The sequence below is a fragment of the Kryptolebias marmoratus genome, linkage group LG11, assembly GCF_001649575.2.
Source record: "Kryptolebias marmoratus isolate JLee-2015 linkage group LG11, ASM164957v2, whole genome shotgun sequence".
NCBI classification, from domain to species: Eukaryota; Metazoa; Chordata; class Actinopteri; order Cyprinodontiformes; family Rivulidae; genus Kryptolebias; species Kryptolebias marmoratus.
In genome coordinates this window covers 24,587,492-24,604,231 of record NC_051440.1, presented here as the reverse complement: position 1 = coordinate 24,604,231, position 16,740 = coordinate 24,587,492, and the positions used below count along the sequence as shown (strand labels likewise).

Below are 16,740 nucleotides of genomic sequence, written 5' to 3'. Positions count from 1 at the left end.
TAATCATCAAAATTAAACGAAATAAACATTTGAAATATATGAGTTTGTATGTAATGTATGAATATAATATACAAGTTTCACTTTTTAAATGGAATTACTGAAATCAATCTACTTTTTCATGATATTCTAATTTTATGACCAGCACCTGTATGCTGTGAATATAGCTGAGCAGGAATGACAGTGATTTATGCAAAGTAGAACATAAAGAAAATGTGTTTCTCCAAATGTGCTGGGAGTTAAAAACTGTGATGGGTTTCATCAGATGTTCTTTCAGTGACACTTTCTGAATGTTTTAACAAAAAACACATGTAAGACCACTCAGAGGAAAAGTGAATGGATCCCTTGAAAAACAGGAGTGGTTGAGAAATGGGATTATTTCATGGAAGTACAAATATGTAACTTGGAAAAGAAAACTGCATATATTAAGAAGATTTTTTTTCTGTACCCATCTGTGGTCCTTCCACCTCATATTTATAGATAAAAATAAAGGCAAAAACTTTAACTGCAGCCAGAGCAAGCAGGTGATTAACATTCAACATGCATATTATATGCAAACATTACTGAAAACTTATAGCTAAAGTTCTAACTGAGTGAAACCCCCTGCTCACCACCCAGTGTTGAACTCCACATGTGCGTCGAACAGAGCAACCACAGGAGCGGACGCCGCCCGCCATCCACTGACTCTGGACCTGATCAGCCCTTCCTGCTTGTCATGGTGGACCACCTTGATGAACCCTGGGCCATGCTGAGCGTTCGTCTCATCCACAAAACTCTGCAGGTGCTCCTTCAGCTCCACTGGAATTAAAAAATGTCACACAGAGAATGAAGTCAGTAAGGCTCGTTACTGGATTGATTTTACTGAGATACTCTCAGGAAGTGTGTGTCTGTGAATGTTTGTACATGGATGACCCAAAGTTGTTTCATTTAACATTTTCATCTGATGTCTATTAAAAGTGGATGTATTTACAGGCATAATGTGTAGTAAAATAATAATATTAATAATATAAAATTATGACAACAACAGAAAATGGATGGATGAATGTCTGCTGGATGAACTGGTTCTAAATTTTAGACTTTGTTTGATGTTATACTCCAGTTTAGTGATTTTAGGTTGTGGTTTAGAGTTTTTTCTTTCCTTTAAAGAGAAATCTGGAAATGAGAAACCATGTGAGCGACCAATGTGGTTTCCTTGTTGTTGTGAATCATTCTAGGCTGTTTATTTTCCTCTGCGGATCGGAAAAGAACTTTCTGAAGTCTTGAACATTAAACATTTATAGATAAAGATGAATTGCAATGAAGTACACTACGGTGTTTAAAAGAACTAGACATTTACCAGGAACAGAAAGTAAAATAAGATGCTACATAAAGTCCAAGGCCTATTTTAGATTAGGAGTGATCCGTACTAAAAATATGCAACGATTGCTTGGTTATTCAGGCCCTAAATTGAACTTCCTGTTAGAGAAAATATTTATGTAACTCGCTGCTGAACACTCAACATTTTTATATTTTTAAAACTTGCGCAGAGAATAAAGTTGTGTCAACTCTGCGTGCATATGGGAGAGTTGCTTCTTCGATTTAAACAAGTTAAAAAACTTTGTAATAACATCAGCACATATAAAACTCTTCCTAATTTTGGTTTTCAGACCCAACACTTGCTGTATTCAAGCATCAAATTAAATTTTTCTGTATCCAGACATGATGGACGGTTCCACTGAACCTGGGTTCTGCCTAACGCTGTCTGCTGCACAAACCCTTTCAGTGTTATTTGTTAAAGTTTGGATTTTTGGTTCTTTTTTGGAGGGAGCTTAAAAAATTGACAAGACTGAATTATTGAAGACACTCAAAAATCCAGGAAATCCTACAGACTTCTTTTTTTTTCTTCCTCAGTGATTTTCTACATCCGTCTAACCAGAGCTCATTCTCAAAAACACAAACAGTCTGCTGGCAGTGGAACAATGAATTTCATCTTTTACTTCTTTTGTTTTATCTGTGGTGTAATCATGCCTACAGGGTTACATGGTGCCTTCGTCCTTCTATTCATTATTAGCTTCAGTCTGGAATCTCTAGTCAATGTTTTCCTTTTAAGAGTCACAGTTTGCTTCTGACCTGGAGGACAAATGGACTCATTTACGTTGGAGACGGGAGAATCAGAGAATCCTTTATTATATTGTATCACAAGTATATGAATTTGAGTATACGGTGCACCAACAGTTTTTCTTTTTCTCAACTGTGGGTGACAACTAAACTTCAGACACTCTGTTAAAAAAAGCTCTTAATATAATATGATCTTGATATGAACAGAACATCATAATCCATCTCTTCTAAGTTATATTAAAGTGAGAGTCAGGCATTTTTAATCACCCGCCACTCAAGGCAGTAGGCGATGATGTTTTTGCACATTTGTCTGTATTGTTAGAAAAATATCTCACGAATCACTGGACAGATTTTAATGAAACTCGCAGAAAATAATTATTGGCTGTGCATCACGTTCTTCGTGTTTCGTGTTCTTCGTGCAGCCGTTGACTTCTCAAAAGGAACGTTTATTTACAGTCTGATCTGAGCCACTCGGTTAAATTTCATCAATATGAATGCGCTCAGCTGAACATGCTCATGCACAACACTGTCAAAGCCCAATAACTCACACCCACTTTGCACAATGATTATCCAGCTGAGTGGAAGTTAGTGAAGCTCTAGAACAAAATGCAAAGACATTTAGTAGAAAAAAATAACACTTGACGTTTCCACTTGCTGACTGGACTTGTATGACTCAGTGATGAAAAGCACTTTAAGGCTTTATGAAGACCTCCTTGAATGTTTCAAGTAAATTACTACTCTGTTTGCAGAGTAAAGTAAGTGTCCCTGCATTTCTAGGGATACCTTTATTTAGCCTCAGCTGACCCTAATTTGTTTTAATTACAGCATGTAAATCAATAGGATATATTTATTAACTCACACTCGTATCCTTCATCATTTACCTTCATTGTGAAAAACCTCCACATAATTGTAAATGATTGCAAAGCAAGAGCATTAAATCATATTTCCGAGAGAATTATTAGGTTGAACACTTGTAATGCATTAATAGAGAATAAATTGAGAAAAATGATGAATGTATTTATCCCCCTGGTTGCTTCACTAATCAGCATTCAGCTGTGTGCAGCTACCATAACTAAACTTTGATATATTGTATTATTGAAGAACAGAGGGGCACTGAGAGACCCATAAAATCTAGAGGCGATGGTAGCAGAGACAGATTTCTCATAATAGTAATTATAGATTTGGCAGCTATGAAATACAATATGTTTCATAGAACGTGACACAATTAATAACACCGGCCCCCATAGAGACAAATCTCATCCAGGCTGCGGCTGCGCTAGTAAGTTTTTATATTTTAATGATGCAGCTAATGGTTAAACATGTTCAAATTTAGTGCAAAGCAAAATACAGAATAAGTGGAACATGAAATATCGAGAGTCGATGCTGTAGTTCACCTGAAGAAGCCAGTCTCTAATTGGATTTATTGAACTCTGGATCTGTGCCCTATAATGTAATAGTAGACTTTTAATTAAACTGAGCTGAATTTATTCAGCTCTTGATTTGACAGTTTTTTGGCAGAAATGAAAAACAGTAAACTACAAGTTAGTCTGTTGCATATAAAGGAGTTATTTGTGCCATTTTTTTTTTCAAAAAGTACCTTATACAGATTGTTTGACCAGGAGGACGGTAATGTGCCAGGAGACAGAGGGAGAGGAGGAAAGTCAGGAGTGTAAGACTGAAGATAGCAACTCTAAACGTAGGATCAATGACAGGCAAAGGTAGAGAGCTGGCTGACATGATGCAGAGGAGGAAGGTGGATGTATTATGTGTGCAAGAGACCAAGTAGAAGAGCAACAAGGTTTAAGCTGTTTTACCAGGGTGTGGATAGGAAGAGAAATGGAGTCGAGCTGGTCCTGAAGGAGTTAGCAAGGAATGTAGTCGAGGTGAGAAGAGTGTCAGACAGGGTGATGTGTCTGAAGGTAGAAGTAGAAGGTCTGTTGCTGAATATTGTCAGTGGTTCTGCTCCACAGGTTGGATGTGAGAAAGAAGAAAAGGAGAAATTCTGGAAGGATCTTGATGAAGTGTGTGAAGGAAACAGAGGAGATGAGGAGGTGATGAGCAGGTTTGGTGTCAAGGAAAGGAACCAGGAAGGACAGATGGTGGTGGATTTTACCAAGAGGATGAAAATGGTTGTAGTCAACACCTATTTCCAAAAGAGGGAGGAACACAGGGTGACCTATGAGAGCTGAGGCAGGAGGACGCAGGTAGCCTACATCCTGTAGAGAAGAGGTAACCTGAGGGAGATGGTGGACTGTGAGGTTGTGGCCAGACAGCATCAGATGGTGGTGTGGAGGATGAGTGTTGTGGTGAAGAATAGAATAAAGGGCCTAATGAGGGAAGGTAAGGAAGGAAGAACGGCGTGACGAGTTCAGAAAGAAGCTGTTAAAGGCTCTGGGTGGTAAGAAAGAGCTTCCAGATGACTGGGCTACTCCAGCCACAGTGATCAGAGACACAGGTAGGAAGGTACCTGGTGCCTCATCTGGACAGAGAAAAGATGATAAGAAGGAAGTTGGAAGTCAAACTTGTGACGTTCTTGCTGCAAGGCAGCAGTGCTAACCACCTGCTCCACTGTGTAGCTGAGATTATTTATGCAAATTTCAATTTAGACTGATTATGTGAAGTTATTTTCTGTTTCCTTGGCCTTTACAGACTAATTATATATTGGAAAACGTGATGTAAATACTGTTGACTAGAAATGAACTTTTCTGCTTGTTGTAACTTTAACAAATCTGTGCTAACAAATTTAAGCACTTAGCATCCAAGCTGATGTTTTGCAAAAGGGAAATTTCTTTTAGCTTCATGTGTGATTAAAAGCCACGTGGCACAAAGCTCTTCTTGTTCTGTGAGTTCAACACCTGGCGTCACATAACCACAGTTTAGTTATTGCCATGAAGGCAGATTTGTGTGTATCTGATCTTAATTTATCTTGCAATGATAAAACATTCACACCTCTGGTTTGTTTATGTTGTTTAGCACTAATGTGACATCACATCTGCTGGTAATGTGCACAAGAAGAGAAGGTGGAATATTAATATAGCACTGAAGATGACATCTTCACAAAATGGAAGTGAAAATAGTAGGAAAATCTATCAAATGATAAAGTATTCTTTGAATGAAAACATGTCTTTCTAACTGAACCCACTACCCTGAACCATAAATGAAACAGAAAGTTATGATAGATGCCGTGCCTCCTCCTCCTAAGATCAGAGTTTGCACTGTAGTATCTGGGAGGAAACTGACTGAATAAAATGCAGCCTAATAAAAAATGTAAACATATTTTACTCTAGTAAAAAAATGTTTTGACACATCATGCGTTTTTAATTGCAACATATCAGCTTTCTTACTCAGCCAACACTGATATAGGTCCACACAGACACTTGAACTGACAGTTTAGTTATCAACAACTGAGGAATAGTGGCTGTCTAAATGCAGCACAACTCCTTTTAATGCATATTCGATAGTTTTAAATTGGCCAGTTACGTTTACGATATCTTTTCCCCTCAAGACAAGCGGGTCCAAGCCCATCTTTTCTCCTCATCATTTTTGCTTGCATGCCATACTGAGATCAAGCAGGCCACATAGTCTGAGGTGAGGACACAGTACAGTTATTATTCGCTCTCTCTGCCAGTTACCCCAGGGGAAATCTGAGCCCACAGAGTTATTACAGTACAAGAGGGAAGAATAACTTGTCCTCCACCTGCTGCTGGTCCCAGATGTGTGCAGGTTGGGTATAAAACAATGCAGCAAATCTTTAAAAGGCTCTCATAATATTGGTAGTAGTATAAAATATTTTTACTAAACCTGTCAAGAATTTGCTTTTAAGAAAAACAGAATTGCCCCCACGCGAGAAACCCAAATAGAAAATGTCTCTTAATGTGAATTTAAGTTCCCCAGGTGATGGTTGGACGTTTAAATGAGCTGAGGCAAAGAAACCTGGTGGGCGTCGACGTGGCTCAGAGGAAATAAAGACTATTTTAAAATGAAAATGTGAGGAAGGTTTTCGATTCTTACAGCTGTTACTGTGGTCATCCACCAGTATGATCTCTTTGAGGAGGTGGGCTGGAGTCCTCTGGATGACCGTGTGGACAGAGCGCAGCAACACTGACAGGGCCTCGTTGACAAAGATGAAGATCACGCTCAGCTGAGGAAGGTCTGATGAGTACGACATATTTTTGCATCTAAAAGGAAAAAAGAAGAGAAACAAAGAAGAGATTTAAAGACTTAAAAGATGTCTTAATCACACCCAGCTGTCTGAAAATCCCACCAAAACACAGATCAGTGACTTAATCCACAACTGACTGACCCGTCTGGTCGTAAATCTGGAATCGGTCTGGTGAGGGATATGCGGTCGCTCAGGTAGCCGTTGTATCCATAGTAACGAAACTTCTTGAGGGCGACTTTTCTGCTCTCTGGCCCGAGGTCATGACCCCAGTGGTTAAAGAGGGAGGAGGCGGGGTCCGAGGCAGAGTCCGACAAAGACGCCGCATCTTCACCGTCTTTCTGAGGGACGTCTGTGGACAGAGAATGGGTTGAAGTTAGGCATTTTGAGCAAAAACAAAACAACAACAAAAAAAATCTTGTATCATCATCACCAAGTTGCTGCTTTTTGCTTTACAGATAAACTTTTTTGTCAATGAGACATTCAGTGACAAAAAGACATCAGTTCAGAACATCTTCCCAAGAAAAAACATTGTGACTGAGCTTTAAGTACCATCTGTGGTTATCAAAAGAAGCCTATTTGCTAAAGGATGGAGGAATAATGTGAGCAACACAAGAGGAAAGGATCGAACACAAATGTGATTTGAGATAACAGGCATTTTTTATTATCATTACAAACATTTTTGGCACGTCTCTTTGTGCAGAGGTGGACACAAACCCGCTAACATGACTGATGGAATATTTCTTCTTTTAATAAGAACTGGAGCTTGTCATTTTGTGCTAGATGTGCAGGACTGAGCTGTTTATCATGTGTGAAACTAAACAATGAGAACAGAAAAATGCTTAAGGGCTCAATAAACCATCCCAATTGGAAACAAATCCATTTTTATACATTTTGTTTGTTAGAATTATAGCATGAAAACAAACTAGCAGTCTGCAGTTGTTCCTATAGTTGCAGACAGACTTGTGTTCAGCAGAATTTGCATGCAGAGGTCTGTTATTCATCCAGATCTCTGGAGGATGAAAATCATCTGAAAGAGTGAAATATTCATGAACTGAGACATTATTCTGAAACCTCTTAAACCGGAGAACAGGTGGCCTCATCAGAGACACTGTAGGAAAAAAAACTTGAATTCTCTAAAAATGAAAACAGCACGAACTGTGAGGCACTATGACCATCCATCCATCCATCCATCCATCCATCCATCCATCCATGCATCCATCCATCCATCCATCCATCCATCCATCCATCCATCCATCCATCCATCCATCCATGCATCCATCCATCCATCCATCCATCCATCCATCCATCCTAGCGAGGCATTCCTAATAAAGCGGTAGATGACTGTATAAAACCAATCAAATGGAAAGTCTGCAGATAGACAAGGACGTCTATTTTGCAGCAACATATAACAGTAATGCACACACTTTACACAGGCAGGTGACAGGATCTAACCTCTTTAGGTACTCTTCAGGTGCACTCATCTAGAGTAGATGAATCAATTGTCTCCTCACCTGATCCGAGAAACAAGGTTTACTCTTAAAAAAAGAAAACTAATTTAAGTTTCAGGGACAAACATTTCAGAGTGAGTTTTAAAAGACAAGTTTCGATCAATAATGATGCCTAAATACTAAAAATAAAGACAGGACCATTTCAACCGTAGCGCCTTAAATGGTTTTTATTTTAGGAGTTTTAGACAACTCTGTCATTTGAGAATATAAACTTAGTTTTGCTTGACTTTAACACTAACTTAGGTTGTTAAATAGGACTGAACAGTTCAAAGATAAACTGGAGGAATAAAATTATTTCTGTTAAAGAAAAATTCTTTTTATAACACTTGTAAAAACTATAATAGTCCTGTAATCTTTGCAAGCTACAGTTCAAGTTATTATTATTATTTTTTTATTAACTGGAAGAAGAAAACAGTATGGATATTAAAATCTAATTGATTCTGGCCAAAACCAGACAAAAGTCTCTTGAGTTGTTGAGAGTTATCATCAGGACTACAGATTATTTCCTGCCTTTCTAAGGTGAAAGGCTTTTTTATTAGTTTGAAGAGCAGCTCTTCAACCTTTAGCAATAACACACTTAAGGCTCCCGTGGGTGAAATGCCAGCTCCCTCCAAGGACCCTCACTGCCTCATCAGAAGCACCCTAAAAGCAAACTAAATGTTTCCGTCTTCCATTCTTCTTGCAACAAATTCATTGTAAATCATTGAAGGAGTTATATGTCACCACACTTTGTTTCACATTTTTAGTTGATATCAACCATTTATATTTAATGACGCTTTTAGTTAATGTATTGTGCTTTTAGCAGAGAAGAAGCAGAATCCTCGAGAGGAAAAAGGAGAAATGCATAAAAAGCTGCACCTGTGGGGGTTTCTCGTGGTTTAGGAACAAAGAAATGGTGCTGTGTCCAGCCCTGAACTGTGTCCAACAAACCTCATGTATTTTTTATTGGGATCAAGCTCCTGTTTCCCTCGTAGCTGGAGGGCATGTCATAAAAGTCTGGGGGAATCATGGGGAACAGTTGTGAGGTTGTCGGTGTGTATAATTCAGCACCTGCAGGCGTTAATGTACAAATGGGTGCGACAGGGCGATCTGTTCATGTGAAAGTGTTATGTTCAAATCTACATTTTTGTCCTCTGGCTGTGTGTGCGTGTGTGTGTTTCAACAAAATAAGAGCAGCAAATTAGGATCAGATTAATCACAGCTCAGATGAATCGTTTGTTAGCTGTTGATAAAAGAGAAAATGATCTCTCAGAACACAGCAGGGTTTTTAGCTGATGATGTTCGAACCCGAACAGAGCAGAGAAACTCAGAACCTTCTGATGAAATATGAAAATAAAAGAAAACTAGAGAACTTTTAAGTTTATGCAAAAAGGCAGCGTGAATGCTGAGTGTTAAATGATTGCTGGAATTTGTTGAAAAAAAACCCCTGAAACTAATTAGTTCAAGTTAAAACAAGCAGAACAGAACTAAAATTAGCAAATTCGTAGCCAAGACCTAAAATTAGCTAAACAGTAGCTAAAGGTTTAAAACTTGCAAAAAGGTTGCCAAAAGTTATGTGTAGCAAAACAGTAGCTAAAAGCTAAATATAGCAAAATCATTTCTGAAAGCTAAATTTAATAAAACAGCAGCTAAAAGCTGCATAAATCATAAGAGGAAAAAACTAAATGAAGTTCACTGAAGAGGATTTCAGAGAACAATGTTCTTAAAGGAACTCAATGTAGTTCTATGGGAAATGTTTTTGTAAATAAAGTTAAATAATTCAACAAGTATAAAAGTTACAAAAAGTAAAAATGATAAATTGAGCTGAACGTTTTGATATAAAAACAGTTAAAGATACAGTTTAACTGCAAAAAAAAGTCTTCAAGAAACTAAAAATAATCAAGTGAATGCTGAATTAGCTTTCACACAATAAAAATATATATTATTATTTAAAAACCAGAATCTTAGCTTTATGAGTACGGTATTACTGTAAATATTCTTTCATAAATGGGACTGAACTAAAAAGAAACTGGTTGCGTTTTCCAGTCCATTTTTTTGGTTAGGTCTGTTTTTTCTGTATTTTTAAATGATAAAAAAAATCTAATTGAAATTCTGTCTCTGAAGACAAAAGTATTTAATAATTCCTCACAAAATAGTCAAAACTGCTGCTTCTGTGTGTTGTGTTCAGGTACAGTAGAAATGTGTCACATCCCACATCCTCATGTTTTGAAATGAAGATATTCTGCTGGTTTCTGGTCGTTTCAGCCGAGGACATTATCCTGCCTGGAGTCTGTTGTCTTCTTTTTTCCTCCTCACCAACCCACAGCTCCCTCGGTTTCCCTCACGCTCAAAAACACGCTCACACACAAGCACGGTGAAGAAACGGTCCAGTGACCCGCAGAAGCCGTCGTGTTCTGCCTGCTGTCGCTGCTGCAGATGAATCAGAGCGAAAGGATGCAGAAGGACAGGGACAAGGGATGGGACTATTTGTTCCTGAACTGTTGGAACAAAAACTCCTGTGGGTGCTTAAGGAAATACGAAGGCACGTCAGAAAATCAGGGATCGTCAGTGTTAAACAAGAAGGCTTCTGTCTCAGAGTGGTCGTCACAGCAGACCAACAAACTGCAGAAAAAGCCTGGAGGATGAGATGTAATGAGAAGGAAAAATCAAAGAAAGGAAAGGTTGTTCAGACCCAGAAATAAGGAAATGTGTTTGCTAATGAAGAGGGTTGTATTTTCTGAAGGCTAATAGCAGTCACCTTGTCACTGTGCATTATAATGCTGCCTAATATCAGCCTTTAAGCAACAACTTTAGGCCCAAAAACACAAGATGAGCAAACAGAATGTCCTTCACAAAATACACTGCCGTCAATCATTCAGCTTTAAGAAATAACCCAATTCAGCACACCAGTCTGTCTGTTTTTCAGTCTATAAAATGCCTGCTTATTGTGTTACTTTATGTGTTAAACTGTAAAAAACTAACCTAAATGCAGTTTTCACGTGAATTTATCAACAGTTTTGGATTTTGAAAAGCATCTGCAGAATCTTTATGGATTCACTGGGAGCAAATATCACAGTTTTTATGTGAAGCAGCTGGTTTGAGCATCAAATTAACAAAACTTACTCAGAGCAGGTGATATTCTCATCACAGCGGGCGCACATGCTCACAACGTCAGGCTGAACAGAAGACACTAAAACTGCTTCACTAAAAAACAAAAAACCCCAACAACGTTAACTGTCCGTGCTGAAGGGGCTCGGAGTTGCTTTCAACTTTTCTCAACAACAAATGACATTTTTTCTAGTTGCTCACAGAAAAAAAGGCTTTTTTTCCACATTGAAGTAAACAGCTAATGAGCCCACAGGAAAGCAGAATCATTTTCAGGGACGAGCTTCCAAATCTGGAGTCAAACCGGTTCTGGATGTTTTGGAACATTTAGTCAGAAACAGAATGTTTAATCCAAATGTTTTCATTGCTGGAATAATTCTGTTTAGATTCTAGGTCCAGTTTGTGGCGTGAGTAATAATTACTGAATCTGTTGTTAGATGGGGTTTGATTTGTCCCCTCAGGGCTACTGTAGTTTAAATTAAATCAGCCATATGTTTGTCTTCTCCCTCACACAGTACGTATACAATGACTGTTTTTGGTAGTTTAACAAAATAAATAGATAAAAAATACTCACTTTGTTTAAGGTGTGTTGGAAATCTGATCATGAAAATGTTTAGTTATAGAATATTATTTTATTCTGTAGCAACAAACTACACATCTTATGGTTCATCTGTTTACTGCAGGTTTAATCTGCAGTCAATGCTTTGCAAGTTCAAATATTCAAAGCTAAGATTTAAAACAAAACAAAACAAAAAAATATTAGACTTTTCTTTTTTAAACCAGGGCTTTTTTCCTTTTGTAATTAGGTTTAAAAAAGCAATTAAAAGAAAAGGAAGAACTGTAATTTTAAGTCCCAGCTCTGTTTTTTGGAAAAAATATAGTTTTATTTCCAACAGTTAAGAACAATTTTTGTTCAGTAATTGTTGACAAATTGTTAAATAAATCAACAACATATCCTTAGTAATACCTACAATTTTATGATTATGTAATTAAAAGTTGTGACTTCTAAAGTCAATTCAAAAACATAATGGAAACAATAATCATTTTTATGGTTATTTATCTTAATTAAAAAATGTTAAAGCTGCCAGGAAATCAAATATTCCATGTCCTAATTAAGTTTAATCATCCACCTGCTAATTAAATATAGTTTGTGTCAAATCAGTGGTCCTGTCAAGGCTTCAGCTGTAATAAATTAAGTCATTTACTACCTTAAATTTATATCCATGTGTTGTGTTTGTGTGGCAGCTGAAACAACAATGAGAGGAACTCTTTTTGGCATCTTGAATGACTAAGATGTTGACTAATACGAGCTTAGGAGTGTTTCACAGAACGTTTCCATGACCTGGCTGCAAGTCAAAGCATCAAAAAATTCATTTATCAGGAAATGACAACCTAGTTTAGGGAATGGATCTTAATTTCATTTCACAAACTTCTGCATCAAGCTGCAGCAGAAAATGACCAAAGTTGTGAGTATAAAACCATATTTTATCCATAAAGGTTTGATATTCTGCCAGTTAGTTGCACATTACATTCAACAATAACACCTAAAAAAACAGCTCTTTGAGAAATTTCATAAACACCAAGGTAGAAATTTAAAAATTTGATTTAATTGGTATTTTATGCGGAGTAAACCAAGCAGGGAAAAAGCCCATTATGGGCTTTTAAAACTAGGACATATCTTCCACTTAAGGTGGAAAATATTGTTGGCAGGTTTGTAGGACAAAAGGGTGAGTTGGCAAACTGTACAGAGTGCTGCATTGGCTGCAAACTAAACAATGTGCAGATGCATTTGAAAACTAATTGAATAATTTTAGGCTGCTGGCATCATTCCCAGTCTGCAAAAAGATGAAACAAAAACACTTAAGAAAACTGGTTCCAAAATAAAGTCGTGTCTACTCACAACTCGCCGTTAATTTCTGCATCAGGTTGCATCAATACTTCAACTGTGGACAGCTTCTGATTTTATTTTGTATTTTAAGACATTACATGTTCACTTTGACGTATGACATATATATATTTACACCGAAAATTGATGCATGACTGAAATATGTGCACAGTGTGCATCTGTCATACCTGACAATATCATCTGTCACAAAAATGGCTTACTCTGTATTTGTGTGCAATTTGTCATATTTTACCCACAGCTATTAATGCTATTTAGAACATTTGCTTAATGCTAATTTTGATGCAAGTTCTTGGTTAGAAAATGCACGTTTTTTTTTAAAGCACTGGTCATTAATCTGATTTTGACATGAATACAAATTTAGTCCTTGCTCTTTGCTGAACACAACAAAGTGTTGACTTTGTTTGTACTTCTTTAAGATCCACTAATTAAAGATATTTACTTTACATTGTTTTGTTTTTGTTTGAAGGCCTGTTTGTGGGAAATGAAAACCAGAGCGATGCCACCTTCTCATGCAGGTCAGCTCATAAACACAACAGATTGTTTCCTGTGTAAAACTTCCTTTAATTGGTTCCTTTGCCTGCCTTGGGTTGAGCTCAGTTCTGGTTCCTTCTGTGTTCATGCAGCCTGTACCACAGATCCCTGGTGGTCAGCTCTTCAAATGGTTTTGGGGCCTCGGCTTGTTGAGCCTTTTAGAGGACTTCTGCAGCTTTGCGACAGTCAAACAGCTCCTAAAGCCCCAGATTCCTCCAGCTGTCTTTGTTGTTCTTTGCTTTTGTTGTTGTTTTTTAGAGCTATTTCCACTCACCCCAGGCTGCTATTACCTCTTTAATCTTTTGGAACCTAAGCTGCTCTTCTGGTGGGTAAATTAGCTGGCAGTACTGAACCATGGGGTGATCTTTGTGTGCCGTTGTTTTCAAAAATCTCTGTATTCTGTAGCCGTTTGCTCCGACAGCTTTACTTTTTACACCATGAGAACCCATAACAATGCTTGTATTAAAAGCTTTTATATATTTTCCTTCCCCCCCTCTTCTTTCTCATCCCTTTCCCCCCTCTCCTCACAACAAACCTGCTGTTGTGTAATTGGCTTTCAAAAACAGTGAGTTTAATTTCCTTGCGTCTCCAGAGTCTCTCTCGCTCTCTCATTTTAAAAACATGGATGTCCCTCTGTTTCTCTGATTATGCCCCCAGAAGTCAAACATGTAGTGTTGTTAGAGCAGACCTCCATAAATGCAAATATCTTGCTCTGAAGCTAAAACCTTTTCAATTTGTTTCGCTGAATATTTTAAACGGCTTCAAATACTGATGTATTTTTCAAGCGAGGACAGCCTTGTTGTAAGGGAATGAAATCCATCTACCTAAAAACACATTTTTCTATGGATCTAATTTATTTATTTGTTTTCACTTGGGGAGAAGTGCTGTTTGGGGAAAGGTCACGGAGAAGAACAGGCCAATTTTTTTATTTTTGCCCATAAAATTTTGTCTCCTGCTGGATGCAGAAGCATAAGGTGGAAAACATCTTTTAAAGGGAATTTTAGAAAGAAACAATACAGTTTTGTGATTTCTTCCCTGAGTTAAATTAAAGCCCAACGATTCCTTGAATGAATTCAGGATACCCACTACCTTTCATGCCAGAGATTTAAACTTCAACAATCTTAGACTGAGAAGACTTTAAGTTAACTTTTTCTCTTTGGTCAAACCTTGTAAATGATGATATGCGATTATATGAATAATGTTAGATGTGATAGCGCTCAGAGGACGACTTTCAGGAAGTACCACACCAAATTTTAGCTTAATATTTGTAAAACTGGTTAAGTCATAGACATTTTGTTGATTTTAAATAGGGTTAAATCCAAAAGTTAATTAATTACAGTATTTTCATAATGATTTTTTAAAATCTGTCAATAATGCCTCTATTCCTCAGCAGCAGGAAATAAAGACCCTTATATTTATTGATACTAAAAATATGTATTTAATACACAATCCAGTTATTTTTTTCTTTTACTGGTTTAACTCCAGTAAACAGATTTACTTTAATTTATTCAAACCTAAAATACTAGAACATAAACAGATATAAGCATATTTGTTCCAACAAAGTTTTCGAAAATGTTGTGGAAACAAATATATTTGACTGATGCTGGTTTTACTGCTCCAGCTCGAAGTTCAATCCGGTCCAACGTTACCTAAGATTAAAAGGAAGCCATCTTTGATCACAGCATTCAAACCTCACAACCTACAGCACGTCTGTATATTTTGACATAACCAGCTTTCTTTCATCACAACATGAAAGAAAACATTTTTTTCCTCCAAATCAACATGAAACTGATATGTTTTTCCTGTTTTTTCCTCATAAGAAAACTTCCACTTTTTGATTTGTTTGATTTTCATTCTTCAAGAAACGTCTATCACAACAAATGCATTGTTCTGCTCTTTTGCTTGGATGAGACAATGAAACCTTATCGCTGGTGCTGTAATGTAATTAGTGGAGCAGCTGTTGCAGCAGAGACCCATATGGACTCACAAGAAGCAGCGCTCAAGCTGTATTGATTTTTGAAAGTGGACATTTGGTGCATCCAGACTGCATTCAAGCTGCAATAAAGACGCAGATTACCCTACCATCACTTGAGTTCTCCATGCATGCAAGTCTCACATCATCTGCCAAGTGTGTAAATGCATTCACATACAGTTTCTTTGTATTTATCTCCTGAGAGGCCTAATGCATTAGGGTTTTGGTCCGGCTGAGGAAGGAAGAAGCAATTTGCTGTCCTTGCTCACACGCCGACACTGTGTGGAAACTCAGAGTCAGACAGAAAGAATGATTGCCATTTGCCATTTGTGAGGCCATCACACTGTGCAGACAGCAAGATGAGGAGAAAATGATGGCTGATGGTTTTAAAAGGTTGTTAGTGTGGTAAAGCAGGGAAATGGCTTGCTAATGGAATCTGCCTCTCCAATGTTTAATCTGCGGCCCGTCTGGCTTTTTGTTGCAGAGACAAAGCAAGGAAAAAAGAGAGCATGCTGCGTCGCTCTGCTTGGTAAACAACAAGGTGAGGGCCATCAAAGCAAGTGAGTACAAATTTAAATAAATCACCCCACACAGGCAAATTGCAAACAGCAAATTGTTAAAACTGTAGGAACTTCTTTTAACGCCACAGCTGAATAATAATGATATTCAAATCTCATAACAAGAACACGACTATTTATTTTACTCTCGTGTCAAAAAATGCCCCACTTGAGCCATTTTTTTTCTAAATATTTGACCTTTGACCACATTTAGTTTCTCATAACAAGCATCAGTTTAACACAGAAGAGGAATAAAATAAATGGAAATCAGTTATGTGGTACTAAAACATCCCTTAAGAGGGCTCAAAGGGTACTGATGACTCGTTTGGGTATTTAAAGGTATCTCACATGGCTGCAACTAGTTGACCAACAATATTTCTGAGGTTTCTCCATTTCCTTGTGTGAGTTGCAGAGGCTCACAGTCCTGTTCTTGAGTTTTGAACATGTTCAGAAAGTCTGGGCGACAAATTTCCTCTCAAAATAGTCAGAGTTCTCGTGGGTGTCTTGAACCCATCTCAGTTTTGTCGTGGGTGTCGCCAACAAACATCAAGAAGACCAGAGCTGTGTTTTGAGACCAGCACAGAGCTTTTCTCTGACAGAAAACATGTCCAGCTCTAAAAACACACACAAATGATCAATAAAGCTAAGGCAACTTTATACTTTAAAGGTTTAAAAAACAAAATTCTCCTACTTCTTTTGCTTAAACAGTTTGGATCTGCCCTTCCTTAGGCAGTAGGAACCCTTCATGTTCCTTTTTAAAAGAAGTTTTTAATTGATATGTAATTATTTTACCATTTTGGCTGACCTCAGTGAAATACTGGCACCCTGGAAGGAGACAGTGTCTCAGAAAATGTTTTATTTCTCTCATACTTCTTTTAGGTCTAAGCAAAGAAACTGTGAAATAGTTCTATACCTGATGTACAAAC

At 37.5% G+C, this 16,740-nt stretch overlaps 1 protein-coding gene across 1 annotated transcript in view; it reads right to left on the bottom strand.

The window, feature by feature from the left end:
* The window catches only part of LOC108243441 (polypeptide N-acetylgalactosaminyltransferase 18-like), a 139,079-nt gene that overhangs the window by 63,262 nt on the left and 59,077 nt on the right, over window positions 1-16,740 (bottom strand). Inside the window, exons 2-4 of the mRNA XM_017428868.3 lie at window positions 6,398-6,605; window positions 6,106-6,272; window positions 609-795 (exon numbers count right to left, since the gene is read on the bottom strand). Coding sequence (XP_017284357.1) covers window positions 609-795; window positions 6,106-6,272; window positions 6,398-6,605 — 562 coding nt within the window. The remainder of the gene's footprint in view (window positions 1-608; window positions 796-6,105; window positions 6,273-6,397; window positions 6,606-16,740) is intronic.